Source organism: Zygotorulaspora mrakii, chromosome 7 (genome assembly GCF_013402915.1).
Source record: "Zygotorulaspora mrakii chromosome 7, complete sequence".
Lineage (NCBI taxonomy): Eukaryota > Fungi > Ascomycota > Saccharomycetes > Saccharomycetales > Saccharomycetaceae > Zygotorulaspora > Zygotorulaspora mrakii.
Genome location: NC_050725.1, coordinates 269977 through 287052, shown reverse-complemented (window position 1 = coordinate 287052; position 17076 = coordinate 269977). Strand labels below are relative to the sequence as shown.

The 17076-nt window shown below is 41.0% G+C and overlaps 9 protein-coding genes across 9 annotated transcripts; 1 reads left to right on the top strand and 8 right to left on the bottom strand.

The window, feature by feature from the left end:
• Nucleotides 1–104: 104 nt before the first annotated feature.
• Nucleotides 105–1658, bottom strand: AIT1 (Ait1p; the record flags this gene model as incomplete). Its single annotated transcript, XM_037290104.1, has 1 exon — nt 105–1658. One exon carries the CDS (start codon nt 1656–1658, stop codon nt 105–107), a length of 1554 nt encoding a protein of 517 aa, XP_037145999.1.
• A 272-nt stretch (nt 1659–1930) lies between these two features.
• HG535_0G01570 (uncharacterized protein) lies at nt 1931–2641 on the bottom strand (the record flags this gene model as incomplete). Its single annotated transcript, XM_037290103.1, has 1 exon — nt 1931–2641. The coding sequence occupies one exon, from the start codon at nt 2639–2641 to the stop codon at nt 1931–1933; it is 711 nt and encodes a 236-aa protein (XP_037145998.1).
• A 347-nt stretch (nt 2642–2988) lies between these two features.
• Nucleotides 2989–3309, bottom strand: RPP1B (ribosomal protein P1 beta; the record flags this gene model as incomplete). Its single annotated transcript, XM_037290102.1, has 1 exon — nt 2989–3309. The coding sequence occupies one exon, from the start codon at nt 3307–3309 to the stop codon at nt 2989–2991; it is 321 nt and encodes a 106-aa protein (XP_037145997.1).
• A 576-nt stretch (nt 3310–3885) lies between these two features.
• HG535_0G01550 (uncharacterized protein) lies at nt 3886–4152 on the bottom strand (the record flags this gene model as incomplete). Its single annotated transcript, XM_037290101.1, has 1 exon — nt 3886–4152. The coding sequence occupies one exon, from the start codon at nt 4150–4152 to the stop codon at nt 3886–3888; it is 267 nt and encodes an 88-aa protein (XP_037145996.1).
• Nucleotides 4153–4639: 487 nt separating this feature from the next.
• LYS21 (homocitrate synthase LYS21) lies at nt 4640–5962 on the bottom strand (the record flags this gene model as incomplete). Its single annotated transcript, XM_037290100.1, has 1 exon — nt 4640–5962. The coding sequence occupies one exon, from the start codon at nt 5960–5962 to the stop codon at nt 4640–4642; it is 1323 nt and encodes a 440-aa protein (XP_037145995.1).
• A 428-nt stretch (nt 5963–6390) lies between these two features.
• On the bottom strand, nt 6391–8880 carry CDC53 (cullin CDC53; the record flags this gene model as incomplete). Its single annotated transcript, XM_037290099.1, has 1 exon — nt 6391–8880. One exon carries the CDS (start codon nt 8878–8880, stop codon nt 6391–6393), a length of 2490 nt encoding a protein of 829 aa, XP_037145994.1.
• A 504-nt stretch (nt 8881–9384) lies between these two features.
• Nucleotides 9385–10794, bottom strand: SRF1 (phospholipase D regulator; the record flags this gene model as incomplete). The annotated part of the gene is made up of 1 exon (XM_037290098.1): nt 9385–10794. The coding sequence occupies one exon, from the start codon at nt 10792–10794 to the stop codon at nt 9385–9387; it is 1410 nt and encodes a 469-aa protein (XP_037145993.1).
• Nucleotides 10795–11282: 488 nt separating this feature from the next.
• On the top strand, nt 11283–12293 carry MRX19 (Mrx19p; the record flags this gene model as incomplete). Its single annotated transcript, XM_037290097.1, has 1 exon — nt 11283–12293. The coding sequence occupies one exon, from the start codon at nt 11283–11285 to the stop codon at nt 12291–12293; it is 1011 nt and encodes a 336-aa protein (XP_037145992.1).
• Nucleotides 12294–13683: 1390 nt separating this feature from the next.
• VMA1 (H(+)-transporting V1 sector ATPase subunit A) lies at nt 13684–16875 on the bottom strand (the record flags this gene model as incomplete). Its single annotated transcript, XM_037290096.1, has 1 exon — nt 13684–16875. One exon carries the CDS (start codon nt 16873–16875, stop codon nt 13684–13686), a length of 3192 nt encoding a protein of 1063 aa, XP_037145991.1.
• Between the last annotated feature and the right edge of the window lie 201 nt (nt 16876–17076).

The following is a 17076-nucleotide window of genomic DNA, read 5'->3' as shown; positions in this document are numbered from 1 at the left end:
CCTGGATATGCAGCTTTACGATGAAGTTGAAATTTTAAGTTATAGGCAGATAAACAATATAAAACAGTAAAAAGAACAGAAAAAGTGACACAAGTCAAGTATGCTCAAAAGGTGATAGTACTCCTTATACCGGTAATGAAAATTACCATGCCCCAGATGAACATCGACGTAAGCACAAAGGAGTCCTTAACGGCAACTTTACGCCATGAACAGATAATGTTTCTAACGCGTCCCAGAACTCTTGGCGAAAAAGCTTCGTAATCGTCTAAATTGGAGCCGTAATGATGAGGATAGTCTAATGGAGACGGTATAAGCATCAATGAGGATGGATCTTGTTGGGACGCCAAATCAGAAATAGTAATCGAGCCCTGTCTTGACTGGTGCAGGGAGGAACCCGACTCGTAGTAATCATGGTGATTTCTTATACTATTGGAGTACGTTCTTGAAAGGAAATCTGGGTTAACAGCAGCTGAGCATTGAAAGTTGCTATCCCTCCACATGTAAATCATTCCATTGGCAAGAAGATTTAGTGTGCTAAAAGGGATGACAACAACCATTAGAAAATATTTTAGCGTCCTTCTGCCAAAATAATTAACTATGCGTGTGAAGAGCTCTTTATGACCTGGTACGTATATGAAGTAGATTGAAGTAATCAAACATTGGCCTATGGTTAGTAAAATGTTACTAATCACGACTAGTAACAATAACCCTATCCCTATGAATAGATCCCTTTTGTTATTTATCGGAGGAAAATATTTCACGTTGCCTCTGGTACCATTGCTAGTTCTATTTCCGAATTGTGTTTTGGCTGTCGAAGGGATGAGTCCTCTTGCAGTGTCCTCTTCTAGGTCTAAAGAAGCTAACCTCAAAGAATTATCAGTGGGATCAACCATTACTAAAGTATCCTCCAGGTTACTGTTATTTTCGCCATGCTTGAGTGACCCATAATCAGTAGAATAAACATGCAGATGCTTTTTGAAATCATTTTCGGGGCAATAAACATTTTGAGATATCGATGACGAATTTCGTCTAACTCCGATACATTTTGACAAAGTGATCTTATCCCTCTGTAAGAAAGAACCATCATTATCTATATCTGCATTACCTTCATAGAAAATGTCATCATTATTCATAATGTTTGAGCTATTGCCGTTGCTTTTGTTCCTCATAGGAACCTCCTGATAACTGAAGATATTACCAATAACACATATGATAAATTCACCTAACGACCAAGCAATTCCAAAAAGATATGACTGCCTAGGCAATATATGCCACAAGAGTGTGTCTGCTGCTATATCATATTGTTCGAGCTGTGGATATGCTAGGCAAACGATTATCAAAAGAATGAACCAGTCATTCAAAGGGAAATCGACCAGAAGATTTAGGATCGGATACTTCTTTTTTACATTGAAAAGAAATGTCTTTATGAAATAGTATAATACAGGTGAAAAAATTCCTAATAGTGAAGTTCTGAAATAATCTTGCGAATTAGGTTTAAATAAATTCGGATCGTCATATTGATTACTGAGAATATGAGACGTCATGTACATTGCCGCAAAGAGAAGGATAGTAGCCAGGGTAGACAAAATAACGACATACGGTTTCGCAGAACAAAACATCGGCATAAAATATGAAGCCGCATGGTCTATTCGTACCATAGTCCTGTCCTCTTGGTGTCTTCTTATCCTTTATGTGTACTTAAATCAGATCAATCTTGAAATTGCAAATATGTCTCTCGAAGTAAGGACGAAAAAAAATGATTGAAAAAAAAAACCTGCAAAACAAAAGCAAACTATAGCTGTTATATTAATTATTAAAGGCCAAAAATAGTACATATTACACATTATCCAATCTGTGAGATGGGATTATTGAATGTTTGAAGTTATGATATAATACAGAGCCCGCACATGCTGTATGCGGAGGAATCAATTCATTCTCTTTGAAGATGAAAGACCCGAACGTACTCGTTCGTTGACGGATTGTCGCTATTCCTTTTCATCCGTGGATGAGGTTTATTACTCTCTACCAATTTCAACGAAACTGGATCATCAAGCGCAGTGGATGTTGGACTTGTCAGAGACGCATGTTTTCTCAGCGACCGCCGGGGTGGACTGGCTTCCGACACCGCTGCAGTCACATAGGGCGGGCTTTTCAGATATCCAACTTTGGTATTAATGCTCGCCGGCAACTTTGCCTTCCTTCTCTTCCTTCCCGCCCCATCGGACCGTTTACTGATTAGAAGCTCCATCTCTTTCCGCAATAAATTATTCTCAACAGTCTGTCTGTCGTCCACATTTGCTCGCAGCTGTGCCAGTTGTGCCTGTAGAGACCAATGCGATATCGCTGTTATCGACCTGTTCAGCAAACTGATTATGGTTTCACTCTCCTTTCTATCTCTAGGCGTTTCTTGTTTCTGCAATATATGAATCATGTCTAGTATCTCGGTTTCCAGCTCCCTAGTATTCTTTATTGAAGGCATGAAAAATCCATTCTCACCATCGGACACCATCGAACTTTCCAGTTCTTCATTATTCGCACCGTTTACCTCATTCTTATCTTCGCTCCCCCGCGTCTTGTCACGAACTGGCTCTTCGGGTGTGACCAACTGATACGATATTGACCTGCTCCTCTTAGTCCTCATAATAAAATTTCAGCCAAAGTCCCAAAGGCACATATAGATATACCTGGATGTATATGTGTGTCTAATATATATGACTCACCTATCGGAGAAACTGATAGACCCTTTTCCTGAATGGATCGGCAACTGAATAACTAAGGTTACGGACGCTAATCACTTGCATTTCCTTGCATGAATGGGAAAATTTTTCTACTTTTTGGTATTTCGTTCTGTCGCAGATGAGAATAAGCAAGAATGATCGAATTTGGGGGTTACCCGCCCAAACTGAAAGTACAATGATTTTGATTTATTTCATATGTAAGATATGTAGGTGGGAATGATAAATGGAACATCAGCGGAATGCATTTCGCCTAGTCGAATAGACCGAAACCCATGTCATCATCGGATTCTTCAGCTTCCTCTTCAGCGGCCTCTTCTTCAGCAGCGGCTTCTCCAGAAGCGGCACCACCAGCGCTAGCAGCACCACCACCAACAGCTGGGCCAGCATTGTGGAATCCAGAGAGAATGTCTTTCAAATTCTTACCTTCCAAAGCGTTGGCGTAGACTTCAGCCCAAACGCTGTCGATGGAGGCACCAGCGGCCTTGGTAATGTTCAATAAGTTTTCAGAGGTGATGTCCAAACCGGCATCAGCTAGGATGAAAGCAGCATATGAGATGATAGCGTCAGACATTATTATTGGTGACTAAATTGATACAGCTGGTTTCAACAAAGACCTGTTAAAAACCCAGTCCGTAATAGTGCAATTTGAATTAAATCTTTGCAGATCGAGGTATCACTTTGTCCTATTTGCTCAGTCTGTTCAGTGATCCGTGGTATGTGACAAACTCACCATGACAAGAAACGAGATTGATGCCATTTTTTCGACGGCGCGGACGACGCGATGCCGCGAGCGCAAACCCAGCCGGAACTGAAAAACAAAAACGCATTTGCAAAAACGGTTTTTCTCGCGTTTTGCAGAAGGACCGCGTTTTGTGCGCTTTGGTGCGGTGTCTGGGTGATATCAGTTTTGACGTGACTGTTGTTGATTGGTGTGTGGTGTGTGGATTCTGGGACTGCTAACGCTCGTCATGTGCCAGCGTACGGGCGGCGGGGGCACGAGACGAGCAAACGACACATAATAAGAATATTTCATTATATTAAAGAATGTATGTAGATAGGAACTGTCATTATTTGGTGCTTTTCCAGCTAGCTTGAGGTCGGCAGACCGCTTGTCAAGCTGCATCCAAGGCGCTCGCGGTTCTCTCCGCTACTTGCTCAACGATTTGATTTGGTTCGTCAAATGGTCGATTTTCTTTTGTTGTTCCTTCAACTGCTCTCTGAGGTGTTGCAGCTGTTCCTTTTCATGCTGTCTGACGAAGTAGTCTTCCTTGGCTTTTTCTCTCTTGAGGAATCCGTTGTCGGACCCGCCGGTGCCAATTGGGCCATCGCTGGCGCCATCGGAATAGAATCTGGCGACAGCACAGTTTCTGGCTGGCAATCTGATGGAACGAGTAACTGTAGAGCGCACTAGCATGTTGATGTATAGAGGGTTGAGTAGTCAATTAGTTTGATCACGCCTGAGAGACGCTGCCTGGCGTGCAACTGTCAAGCGTTGTGTTGAACGTTGAAGTATTCTTGCTAGTTGCGGGTGATGACAGAAGGTAACAAGTTCCGGTTCCAGCGGAGCCCACTGGCTGGGGCCCCCTGATTTTGCTCTCTACACGTAAGAAGGGACATTTCGGCCACACGCAAACTGCGAGACAGCTAATTGGACGGTTATACCTGCTGTGGTGGGGGAGCTGCAGCGAGGAGAGACGAGGTGGGGGGAGCGAAAAACAGAGGTTACCCGGCGTGTGGGTGTATATTGTGGCGGCGAAGCACGTGCGATTGCGTTTCGAAGTCCGAACCGTAATAGCGATGGCATTGGGGCTAATGGAACTAAACTAATTTGCATTTGTGTCTGTAGTTGTATTTATATTGGCGTTATATACCTTTGTATGAATTTGTTACGATGTGAATCTCTATTGCTTGGATTTCTTAGCATTTGGCTCGTCCTGCAAGTCAAGGACGTCCGCCGTACCCTCCTTTTCTCTCTTTGTAGCAATCAGTTTTGGAGTGCTGACCTCTGCGTGGAAATCCTTGATAATGGAATCTACGTCATCGATGTTCAGGGGTCTGATATCACCTAGTCTTTTGATCTTTGTAGTGACTTCTTTGCATTGATCGTCGGTCAGGCTCAGATTCAATTGATCAACTCTTGATTTGATGGCGTTCCAACCAGTCAGCCTGTTGGCGAAATGTATATACCTCTTCATGCCGAAATCGTGAGGATCCAGGATTTCGTACGTCGATGGATTAGCCAAGATGGCCTTTGCATGGATGCCTGCTTTGTGGGTGAAAGCGCAGAACCCAGTAATTGGATTGTTGAATGGGATGTTGACCTCTACCGCCTCGGCAACCAGATTTTCGATATCTCTGATTTTGTGTAGCTTATATTTGGACTTGACGTATTCGGGTGCTGCAACAATCATTCTTGCCATCAAACCACCCAATGGAACAATACCGTTTCTTTCACCGATACCAAGAACACAGGTGTCGATCAGGCGTGCACCGGCTTCTAAGGCGGTGTACGCATTAGCAATGGCACATCCAGTATCATTATGGAAGTGACATTCGATGTCACAGGAAACAATACCCTTCAACGTCCTTACCAACTCGTAGACTTGTCTTGGATTGGCACATCCAACAGTGTCGGCAATACCTACTCTATTTACACCAATTTTATCCACTGTTTTGTAGATATTCAGCAAATCGACCAAATCACTTCTGAAAGAGTCCTCTGAGGAAAATCTGATCTCGATACCTTTAGATTTAACGAATTCTATAACCTCGACGGCACTCTTGGCGATATAATTCATATCCTTACCATGCGAATATTGTCTCAAAAATTTTGACGTACCAATAACGACGTCAACACCGTCGACACCAGTCTCCACTGCAACTCTTGCATCGTCCATATGACAACGAATGTGTGTCAGAATCTTGGCCTTCAAACCCAACTTACAGATTGCTTCACAGTCGCTTCTACTTTGCTCAGAGGCTACAGGCGATGTAAGTTCGATGTAATCAACTCCAAAATCGTCTAATGCCTTGGCAATCTCAATTTTCTTTTCTGTGTCGAAAAATGCATTCGCGAATTGTTCACCTTCTCTTAGAGTTGAATCAATCAGTTGAAAATTATTCACATTGGACAGATAGTCTGCTGGATTTGGTCCATACGGATTTGGTTTTTGAGGAGCAGATGCTGCAGTCTCTGTGACTTTTTGAAATTCCTTTTCACTCATCTTGAGAATATCCTGTGTTGTGATTTAGCTAATCAACTTCGCTCCTTAACGGTTTAAAGCTCAAGTAAACTATATATAAAACTTTTCAATGTAATGAATGAATCGATTCGAATCATGGTGACCAAAAAAAAACCACTGAAAAAAATGTTGATACACACTGCTTTTCCAAGCTTAGCTGAGTCATTACAGTAGTAGATATTCCAGCGGAAAATACTATGCATTTGATGACGCATGAACGACATTTGGAAACTTTTCAAGTTGCAATGAAAAAAAAAAAAAAAAAAAAAAAGGATTATGAAATTGAAATTGTAAAAAAAAAGAAACACGAATAATGTCAGTTCGGTTCGAAGTTGGAAAGAATCATATTGAATATGTAATATTACTAAGTTAATACTTTATTATTGTCGGGATTATAGGGACTATAGAATTTATGCCAAGTATTTATATGATTCTCCATCGTCACAGCGTTGCAGATACTCCTTTTGAATGAGGCTATCAATTGCTTTCTTGATCAATGACACTTTAGCGTTGAACCTTTGGTGGGACTGCGCAATACATTCGTTCACTAGCGTTGTGTGTGGTAGTTTCCTCTTTGCCTTCATAATCCTTACGATACAAGCTTCGAGAAAAATTTGCCTTTCGGCATTTAATTCCTTTTCGATTTTCTCATTCTCTGTAAATTGGCTACCATTAGTTGAGCCTCCACTCTTCTTGGTTTGAGAATCGAATGCATTCGACAGCGAGCTCAAAACATCATTCTTCACTCCACTTGCAAAGTTTATTTTGCTTTTCAAAGCTCTGTAAGGTAAGGCCAACTTGAACTGTGTGTCAGGTTTCACCAGCTTTTCTAAACCCGGTGGAGTTTGTTGTACAAGTTTGAACTTTATGAATGGCACCATCGACGATGCGATATTCTGTACAGACAGGTTTGTACCCTCTTGAATATCTTCCAATGTTAAGCAATCTGAGTCTGAATCGTTGAATAGGTTTAGAATTGACATTTGAAATAATGTGACGGTAAATTGAAAAGGTGGCCTCCCTGGTTTACCTATATTTGCCTTTATCTCGCAACGACACAACGGCCATAACCATTTCAATATCCTGCCGTTATGTTTCGAAGCGTACATCTCCTCCAATTTTTTGTATGAGGGCTCTAAATCATGGGGCAATTTGAAATCTACCTCTTGATATGAAAATGGCCACATTGTCTCAGCTAATATGAATGGTTGTAAGTCTGGATATTTTGATTTGGAGAAATCTGTTGAACTCTTTACCATTACATCATAGTCTTCTTCTAAAATTTTAGATATTCTGACGTCTTGGAACATCTTTGTAATTTTACCAGTATATTCCATGCTGTTTTCGCTTTGGAGTCTCTGGATGATAGCTTCTTCATCTGCATCGCTGGAGGAGCTGCCGTGAATTAGTCTTTTTGCGAAGAGTCTTCTGTAGTGTGATTCAAAAGCGTCCTTGTCTGTCAAGAATTTGAATAGCATCATTATATCATCACTACTCATATCACTAGCTATTTCGGGCTTTGTTGATTTCTTCAGTAGTTGGTCGCTATACTTAGCTAACATTTCAGGAGTCTTAGAAGTAGCAGATCTTAGTGAACCTGGTGGCAATGCAAATTCATTATTATTAACATAGGCTCTACATGCGTTATCAAGCGCTTTGGTGAATAAAGGATCATTTGAAAAACACTCGTTTGTCATATCGCGGAATATACTATAAACTTCAAGTAATTTTTTAACGTAGTCTTTTGGGGACACAGAATTCATTGCTTGGTTCATTGATTTCTTGCTATCTTTAACTGTACTACCACTGGGATGCTGATCTTGCGATGCGGATGAATTAAGAATTGACGCTTTTTGAACAGCAATTAACTCAGAAATCTCATTCTCACCACATTTCCTCACATACTGCTCATATGCGTTAGCTAACTGCGGCAGTAAGGTAAAATCTCTCTGCATTAGCTGATAGACAGCAGCTATTTTGGAATTTTCTCTCGAGTCCAACAAAATTATGAATTCTGCTTCTAACTCTTGTGAGTGTTCTGTAATCAAGACGGAGTTTAAAGTCTCGGATACCGGCTTCTTTGTATGATCGGCCCAATACATTACCATCCCCTTTTCCTCATGTGATATAATTTCCCGTGCCTCAAAAATATATTCTGTCACAGAATGTTTGGTCAAATAATCAACTGAATAACGCTTATAATACTCCTCTGTTGTCTTCAGGAATGGTCTCTCAAATATTTTGATGTACACGTTCAAATTCAGCTTCTTCAGATCTTGCGGGTCAATTCCCAATGCAACGAAGGATTTGATAGCAACCGTTACATTATTCTTCTGTATAATATTTCCGTCTCTTTCTAAAGTTATTTGGTTTAGTATTTCTTTCACCAAATCATCACTGTTGGGATCAAGCATAACCTCTTTCCATGTCATCAAGCATAATGTGTTAACATCAAAGATGTGTCTCTTTCCATCACTTCTTTCTTTTTGGACCCAATATCTGTTCATATAATCGAAAGCATGGTTCAAAAATATTGCACCAATAGTAAACCTTTTCCAGCGCCTAACATAAAACTGTAAAAATGTTTCATTATCATCCTTTTCAAAAGCAGATATGTAATTCCTGAGATATGTTTTCAGTCTCTCGTATATTTCACTACCAACTAAGATGGACGATTGGCTTTCCTGTTTATCAGCATTGAACTGACCAGCTGACTTGGATTTGTTAACACAATAGTTATAAATGGCTGTGTAGACTTCCATGTACATTGTTGGTGACAGTACTCTATCTACTCTCTTAGATATGGACGTACTGTCGCGGCCTAATATCTGGTTGATACCAGGTTCTATGAAAGTCCAAGTCGTATCCAAATCATCCGACCTGGGTGAAATATCCGCCATTGTGTTGCAGATATATTTTCCAGAGCCCCAGTCCGTGAATCGATCTACAAATTATAGATCAGTCTGTGTAAAACGATTCGGTATTAAAACAGTAAATCAAATGTTTACTGAATTCCTTAAGTAGATATGCGATGCCGAGTGCCGACGATTCAATCCTAGAGTGATACTAAGGCGAAATTGAGAAGCCTGATTGAAACTAAAGTCAGGCTCTGTGATCTACACCAGCCTCTTTCGACTACCTACCTTCGTTAATCAGAGTCCTTTGTTGGTGAGCTACCATCTTCCTTGTGCAGCTCCCCTGCACCGTCTTTGCCACACCTTCTCACTTCCAATAACCATCAACATTTAAAACAGGCGGGCGGGTAACGAAAAGAGAACAATCTCAGTAGAACAGTAGTTACCAGGCAACTATACATGTTAATGATTGAGCTGGAATGTTAATCCTATGAATGTATTTAAAAATGTATTTAAAAGTGTTCTTGTGCTATGAAATAGATGCAGTTTTCAGTCAGTTGGTGATGGTGTGGTCATTTTTTGAATAACTCTTACAATGCTAATGCTGAAGGTGATTACCCACATGACTAGCATCATAAACAAGAAGGCCGAAAGGGCTTTCTGCTTCTCACATATTCCATTGATATTTAGTAGACCGTCGGAAGTACTGTCGGACCTGCCTTCAGCAGTACATACCCAACTTTTATCAAATAATGTGTTGAATGCCAATGCTAAGTTTGCACTACAAAATATGACGAAAAGTAAATCCAAAAGAATTAGCCGCAGTTTCCCATATGGATTGCGTAGACCCAACGGTTTACCCGAAAATTCATCATGCGCAATGTAGATGATATAAACAACCGCTATGGAATTGACGCAAATTGCCATTATTGCACTTGGTTGTTGACCAACGTCTGAACTACTTCTGTGGATAATGTCGCGCGAATCAACGAATATTCTAACAGCCAGTCCTAGAGCTATAATGGAAAGTATCCCACTGCAGATACGAAGTGCCAGTACAAAATATTGATTGTCCATTATTAACTGGTTGAAACCGGGTGTCCATTGTTGAATCTTTTTCTGTTTTAGTCGTTTTAATTTTGCCTTGTCTCTATTAAATTCCTCCCACCAATCTGGATGGTGGTGCCTTTGACCAGGAGTTCCGCTCCTATCTGTGTCTGTATCACCTGGTAACCTTTTGCCGTTGTTTTCCAAGTAGTAGAATTTTTTAACTTTAGAGACGTAATCGAACCAAGCTTCACGGTCTTCGTGATTTTTAAATTCGAAATTCCCTGCTATTGGTGTATTGAACAATTCGTTCAATCTGTTACCACCGCCCCAATCTCCACTCAAATCAGGAAACATTTCACTCCTAATCTTCTCATTTTTACTCTCATTCGCCAAACCGTCTTGTTTTTCAATATCAATGTTACTTGAGTCAGTGGAATTAACATCTTCATTCAAATTCTGTTGGCGCTGCTGTTGACAGTAAGCGACGTTAGAGCCAATGTTCGATGCGAACTTACCCCATTTGTCATCACATGTAACCAAAAACGGATCTCTTAGCCTTTGTCTTACATTCGTATTCACGATACTATCATTTGGGCCTATACCATTATCCTTTATCTTGACCTTATCCAATTGGCAATCCAATACGAACGGAGGTACTGTCGTGGGATAAATTGCATATTTGTTCAGAATCGCATTACTGGCTTCGGCTTTCCTAGTCTGCTCGATATTCTCTCTTTCTTTCGTGCCATTTACACCATCACCGGAATAGCTTTGGCTATAATCATTGTTTGCTAGAGCATTTTGTGACTTGGAATCCTTCTTTTCGGAATCTGTACTTGACGAGCTTAACGATGCAGCCGACAACTGCGGAGAGTCGATTTGTTGTCTAGTATTGTGGTCAATGGACATGGATTAAAGCAAAGAACCAGACCTCTGTACCCACGGAAGCCAGCTATTCAACAATAACAAAAGTGTATTTCCCTCGTGAAAGTGGCCAATAAATTATGCTTATTATGCTATTAACTTTGAATTATAGTTGTAAACACAAAAGTCAATTCTACTCTATATCTTCAACTTGAGCAGGAAGAAAAATCAATGCAGCTTGCTACTCTTTGTGAGAAGGATTCAGAGTCCTGGGAAAGATGTCGCCTCGGTGTTTGAGGCAACTAACTCTATGTTTTTCTTTTATTTAAGCTTATTCACTACTGAATTGATATATTTTTATGTCATACCAATTCATCTTTCTTTTGCATATTCTCCCGCCAAGCTGACGACGACCCCGAAAGGTATTGCGAATAACCTGAAAAAAGGGTAGAATAACAGATCAAGTAGTTGAAGTAATGGTAATCAACGCACAATCGCTACTGTGGTAGACTGGTACAATTCCAAAGTTAGGAATGGTCGGCATAATGATTGGGGCACGTTATTTGCAGAATGATTTTTTTCTTGCTACAAGAGGATTTGCCAGGCACTACACCAGTAACGCTAACGCGACAACAGTTTCAGTTAAAGAATATCTTAAGGAACCTGCAAAACTGATCGCCATACCGGTAACGAACAAGAGAATTTACATCTATCATAAGCACACTAGCGATATCCTCAATGATAGCTCGAGAATTATTCGATTTGAACGCTGGATAAATAAGAAATCCGCACGCATCTGGGACAAGCTAAACCAGTCTCCAAAGAGCTATAACAAAAAAATTGTCTCTTATGTCAACCGACTACTGGACAACACTCCATGGACAGAAAATAGCTTGAAATCGATACCCGGTGAGAATTACATTCTAAAACGGGTTACCACCAGTAGCGACAAAGAGTCGCATCTGACTCTGGCGCAATTCGCAAGATCTCAAACACCGTTAACATCAAAGCCCCTGAGCGTCTACTACCCTAGCAAATCAATGACCAGAGATTCTGTGCTCCTGGAATTGCGCAAGCTTTGCATCGCTGGCATGAAATATCACAAAAAGCAACTGTGGCTTTGCCTCCTGGGTTTGCCGCTTACGCTCCCAGTAGTGCTTGTTCCATTGATACCGAATGTTCCTGGATTCTACCTTACGTATAGAGCCTACAGCAACTTCAAGGCGCTCCTCGGTGCGAGGCATCTACAGACCATACTGGACGACCAAACCCCGCCCTTGACGTTCAGGGATGTCAAAGGCTATTCAGAAATCGTCAGTGAGAGTAACACCATCACGGATTCCGAAGATCAAGCTTCGAATTCCAAAGAAAGACTGATCTTGAACGAACGTTTGATGTCGAGAATCGTAGACGTGCTAGAGATCCAAGAGCTGAAATCCGACCTGGAAAAAGTAATTAGACAAGAACGAAAAAGGCTGCAACTGGAGCCCGAAACCCAACCCCACCCATCCCACCAAGACAATGTAGATACCAAGAGGAAGTGACCAGCATCCTTCCAATATGTACGCATACGTATTGTAAAAATATGACAATTCCCCTTGTATCATTTCCCAACTGTTACCAAAACGTTTCTCGAGCCATTTCGCTACGAAACTTGTATAAATTTAACTTCCAAACGGTCACGGTGGTGTGCATTGCATCATCAACCCTCTCGGCACCCAGCCGCGCTTGATATCTAACTCTATATGTATGAGGATCTCCTCTTTGTTTCCCAAACGCTTCCCATGTCCATTTGGTTTCCTCTTGGACCATTTTACGCATACTAGTTTATCGGCGGCAGCCAACGGGGAAAACGGTATTCGAAACCAGAAGAGAGAGAATTTTATCGATCGAGTGAAGCATGTACCGTTGCACGAGTCGGTCATGTGACTGGTTAACCATTCCGGACTGTCAGCATCCGTGCACACTTGAGTCGGTAGGTTTACATCCGCACACCCAAGTAGAGCTCGGAACATCGCACCACACGGGTGCGGAGGGATGGATTTGGGGAAAAGGACGGAAACGGACCTCCGGAATGCAGGCGCGCAACGCAACGCAGATGATGAAAAGTCTCAAAAATCGAAACGGTAACCCGGACAGCCTGAGGGGCGCCATTAGCGAAACGAGGGCAGTTACCACGCAGCCACTGGGCAAAGCCCTCACTTCTCCAATGGACGACGACCAACATCTTTCTTTCTTTCAAGGGGAATGAATGACATTTAAGCAGTTCGATATTTCACATCTTTCTTGTATTCCCTTTAGATTTCAATTACTTCTAGCTTTTATTTTTGCTATTGGTTCTCAAGAAACCATAATCGAATCCATTCGAGATGCGTGCTAAATGGAGAAAGAAGAGAGTTAGAAGACTTAAGAGAAAGAGACGGAAGGTGAGAGCTAGATCCAAATAAGCGGACTGAATTTGATGAATTAGTGTAATGGCTGTTTTGCAGTACGTTGTGCTTTTTTTTATTTGAAATTCAACTATTATTCAGGCTAGCTCTTGTTCTGATCTCATTTTTACGAAAGCAGGTGTACCCTTTTGAAAGGGTGGATTGTTGATTGTGGATGGAACACAAATTTGTTTATTTATTATTGACTTTTGTTTAGATCCTTTTTTAGGTTATATCTAGTTTTTAATGAAATGTTATCATGTTCGCTTAGTTACCGAGAGACTCGGTCGAGTTTTGAGTCAATCAGTCAATTTCTACATTTGAGATGATGTCAGATGATTGAGTTGATTTGAATTGATTTCAGATGATTGAGTTGATTTGAATTGATTTCAGATGATTGAGTTGATTTCAATCGATTTGAGTTAATCTTATTTAGTTTAATTTATTTTTGTTGTTAATTAAATATCTAATGATATGTTAGTCTAGATACCGTAGAACACTTAGTTTAATCTGTTGATTCTGCGAATCTTTCTTGCATGTTAGATAACAATTTTTCAAATTCGCCGTGGACTTCCTTCTCACCTCTGCTTGGTTCAAAGAACTTAGAAGACGAAACGGCGTGTTTAACATCACCGGTGGCTTCAGAAAGTTTTGCCCAATTAGCACCGTTAGCAATCGCCTTTTGGGACTCATCATAGTATGAAACGAATGCTCTCATCATATCATATGTTTTCCATATTGGACAGAATGCATCATAAGTGGAATAACCATTTTGTTGTAAGAAATCTTCTTTGATCAAATTCGAAACGTCTAGAGTAATCTTATCGCTATCAGATAGAGCAGATTTACCAACTAACTGAACAACTTGCTCCAATTCTTCAGCGTTCGAAAGAATTTCTTTGATACGGTCTCTTAAAGGTGCAAATTCAGGGTATGATGAATCGTAGTACTTATTCAAAACATTGGTATATTTGGAATAAGAAACAGAGGTATTGATAGATGGGAAATGCTTTCTTTGAGCCAATTTTTTATCCAAACCCCAAAAGACTTGAGTAATACCCAAAGTTGACGTGGTAACAGGATCCGAAAAATCACCACCAGCTGGGGAAACAGCTGCAACAATGGACACAGATCCAACACGATCTGGGGACCCTAAGGCAACTGCTTTACCGGCTCTTTCATAGAAGGATGCTAATTTGGCACCCAAATAAGCAGGGAAACCTTGATCAGCTGGCATCTCACCTAAACGACCAGAAATTTCTCTTAAAGCTTCAGCCCATCTTGAAGAAGAATCTGCAATCATTGATACATCTCTACCCTGATCTCTGAAATATTCAGCCAATGTAATACCTGTGTAAATAGAGGCTTCTCTTGCTGCAACAGGCATATTTGATGTGTTCGCCACCAAAGTTGTACGTTTCATGATAGGTTCCTTTTTACCACTCTGTTCGGTATATAGCTCTGGGAATTCCATTAAAACCTCTGCCATCTCATTGCCTCTTTCTCCACAGTTATGAACAAGAAGTTGGTTAGCTAGCAAAAATTGATGATCGGAATCCTCAGGTAAAGTAATACCATAGTACTTGTCTACACTGAGAGGGGTTAGTTCAAAGTACACTTCGTTGACTTCTCTAGAAATAGCATGAGCAGGTGCCTCTTTAAACTTCTGCTCACCTGCACATTTAGATAAAACCGATCTCAGAGCGTCACCAAACATATGAACAGCATAAACAGATTGATGATTGACACTATTTTTGTCCATCTTTGCGGGTGCTGTATTGACAGACACCTTCATACCCAAAGAACGAGCAACAGCAACAGTACCTTCCATAACAGAACAATGAGTTGTTTCGACAGTAGCGAAAATAGCATCGTCGTCGCCACAAACAGAGCCATGAGAATCGATGAAACCAGCTAGGAACAACTCACGATGTTCGATGTTAGCAGTACACAAATATGCAGGAACATTTTTGGTAGAGTTTTTAAGGTATCCAAGGTCCACGATAGCGGTCCACAATGGATTATCTGTATTCAAATTCTTACGGATGCCTTCGCTTTGATTAGCCTCTGCAATTTTTGTAGTATGTCTATCTTTATATTCAGCAGCGCGATCCAGGACATCAGCATATTCAATAACACGGTCGAATAATGATGTATCTCTAGAATCAACAGAAAAAGTAGCTTTAGTTGATAAACTATCACCAACCCACAAACCAAGCAAATAAGGAAGGGCACTAGCAGCTTCTGCCCCTAATGGGAATGGGGATTTTTTCAAATAGTTGGAAACAAAGTCGCTCTCATACAGGACTGGTGAATGCAACTGGCAGGTTGCGCTCCTGACGTGTCTTCCGAGAAGAGTGACATCTCTCGCCTCGATTGTCCACTCAAAAAATTCTTTCCCCTCGTGAGCTTGCTCATATTCTTCCCTGACTCTGGCAGCCTTTTCAGGGCCTTCGGTAGCAGGATAGGACTCAGACACTTCCTCGACAATATCAATAACTCTACCATCCGCCAATATTTTCTTGACCATGTCAAAGAAAATCACTTCAGTATACTCAGTACCCTTCATTGTACGAGTGACCGTGCGGCACGACGTTGGTGTTCTGACAACAAACTTATGGGCTGCATTACAAGTATACTTCATCAATCCACATGGTTCATCGCGAGCAGCATCCGATTTATGAGCTGTTTTTTGTTTCACTTCATACATAAGCTCTTCTCCCCTTGGTAAGCCTACAACTTCACGTGGCAAACCATCCTTACCCATGACAGAGTCATCCAAACATATGTCTTCAACGGCTTTGATAGATCCATCAGCCATCAAAACATCAGTACCTTTAGCGAAACATCCCACATAGATAATGGCATCAGAGTTGGAATACTTTGATAGAGATTGAGAAATAACGGTTTTGCCACAACCAAAGGCACCAGGGATACATGTTGTACCACCTTGAACACACGGAAACAAAGCATCCAGCACCCTCTGACCAGTCAATAGAGGGTAATCTGCAGACATCTTTTCAGCAACTGGCCTTGGTACACGCACAGGCCATGTGTGATACATGGAATAATCATATTTGTTACCATCAAATTCGACCTCAAGAATTTTTTCATCTACAGTGTACTCACCAGCTGGAGCTAACCAGGTAATAGTACCTCTTGCTCTTGGTGGCAGAAGAATTTTGTGGTTCTCTATCAAAGAGTTTTCGAACACTGTACCAAAAATGTCACCACCAGTAATATGGTCACCAACTTTGTATGTGCCTGGAGTAAACTGCCATTTGATTTCTCTACTCAATGCAGGGGTATTCACACCTCTTGGAATGTAAATGGATTGAGACATGTCCTTAATGGCCTTTAGAGGTCTTTGAATACCATCATAAATCGTTTCCATTAGACCTGGACCTAATTCGACAGATAAAGGCTTACCCGTTCTCAAAACAGGGTCACCAACAGTAACACCAGCTGTTTCTTCATAAACTTGGACAGTGGCCTTGTCACCATCAATTCTAATAACTTCACCCACTAAATTATCGTGACCAACTCTGACCAATTCATACATGGCACAACCTACCATATTCTCAGCAACGACAACGGGTCCTGAGACTGAGTAAATGGAACCATACTCGGATTCGGCATGGTCTTCTAATGAAATCTTTTTGATCTCCTTGCGAGCGTTTTCAATTGCTCCTGCCATACTCTTTCTATCTTGTATCTATGAGAAAAGAATAACCTTGAACAACTCCGGGAGAAACAGTAAAGACTAAACTCAAAAATGAAAGCTTATCAATCTGTAGATGACACAACTAAGACTAGAGATTGCTTGACGTGGATCCAGTTCTTGTCGTTTTCTGTTGCACCAATTCTTGTTGTACTTATTTAATCACTTGCTGCTTAA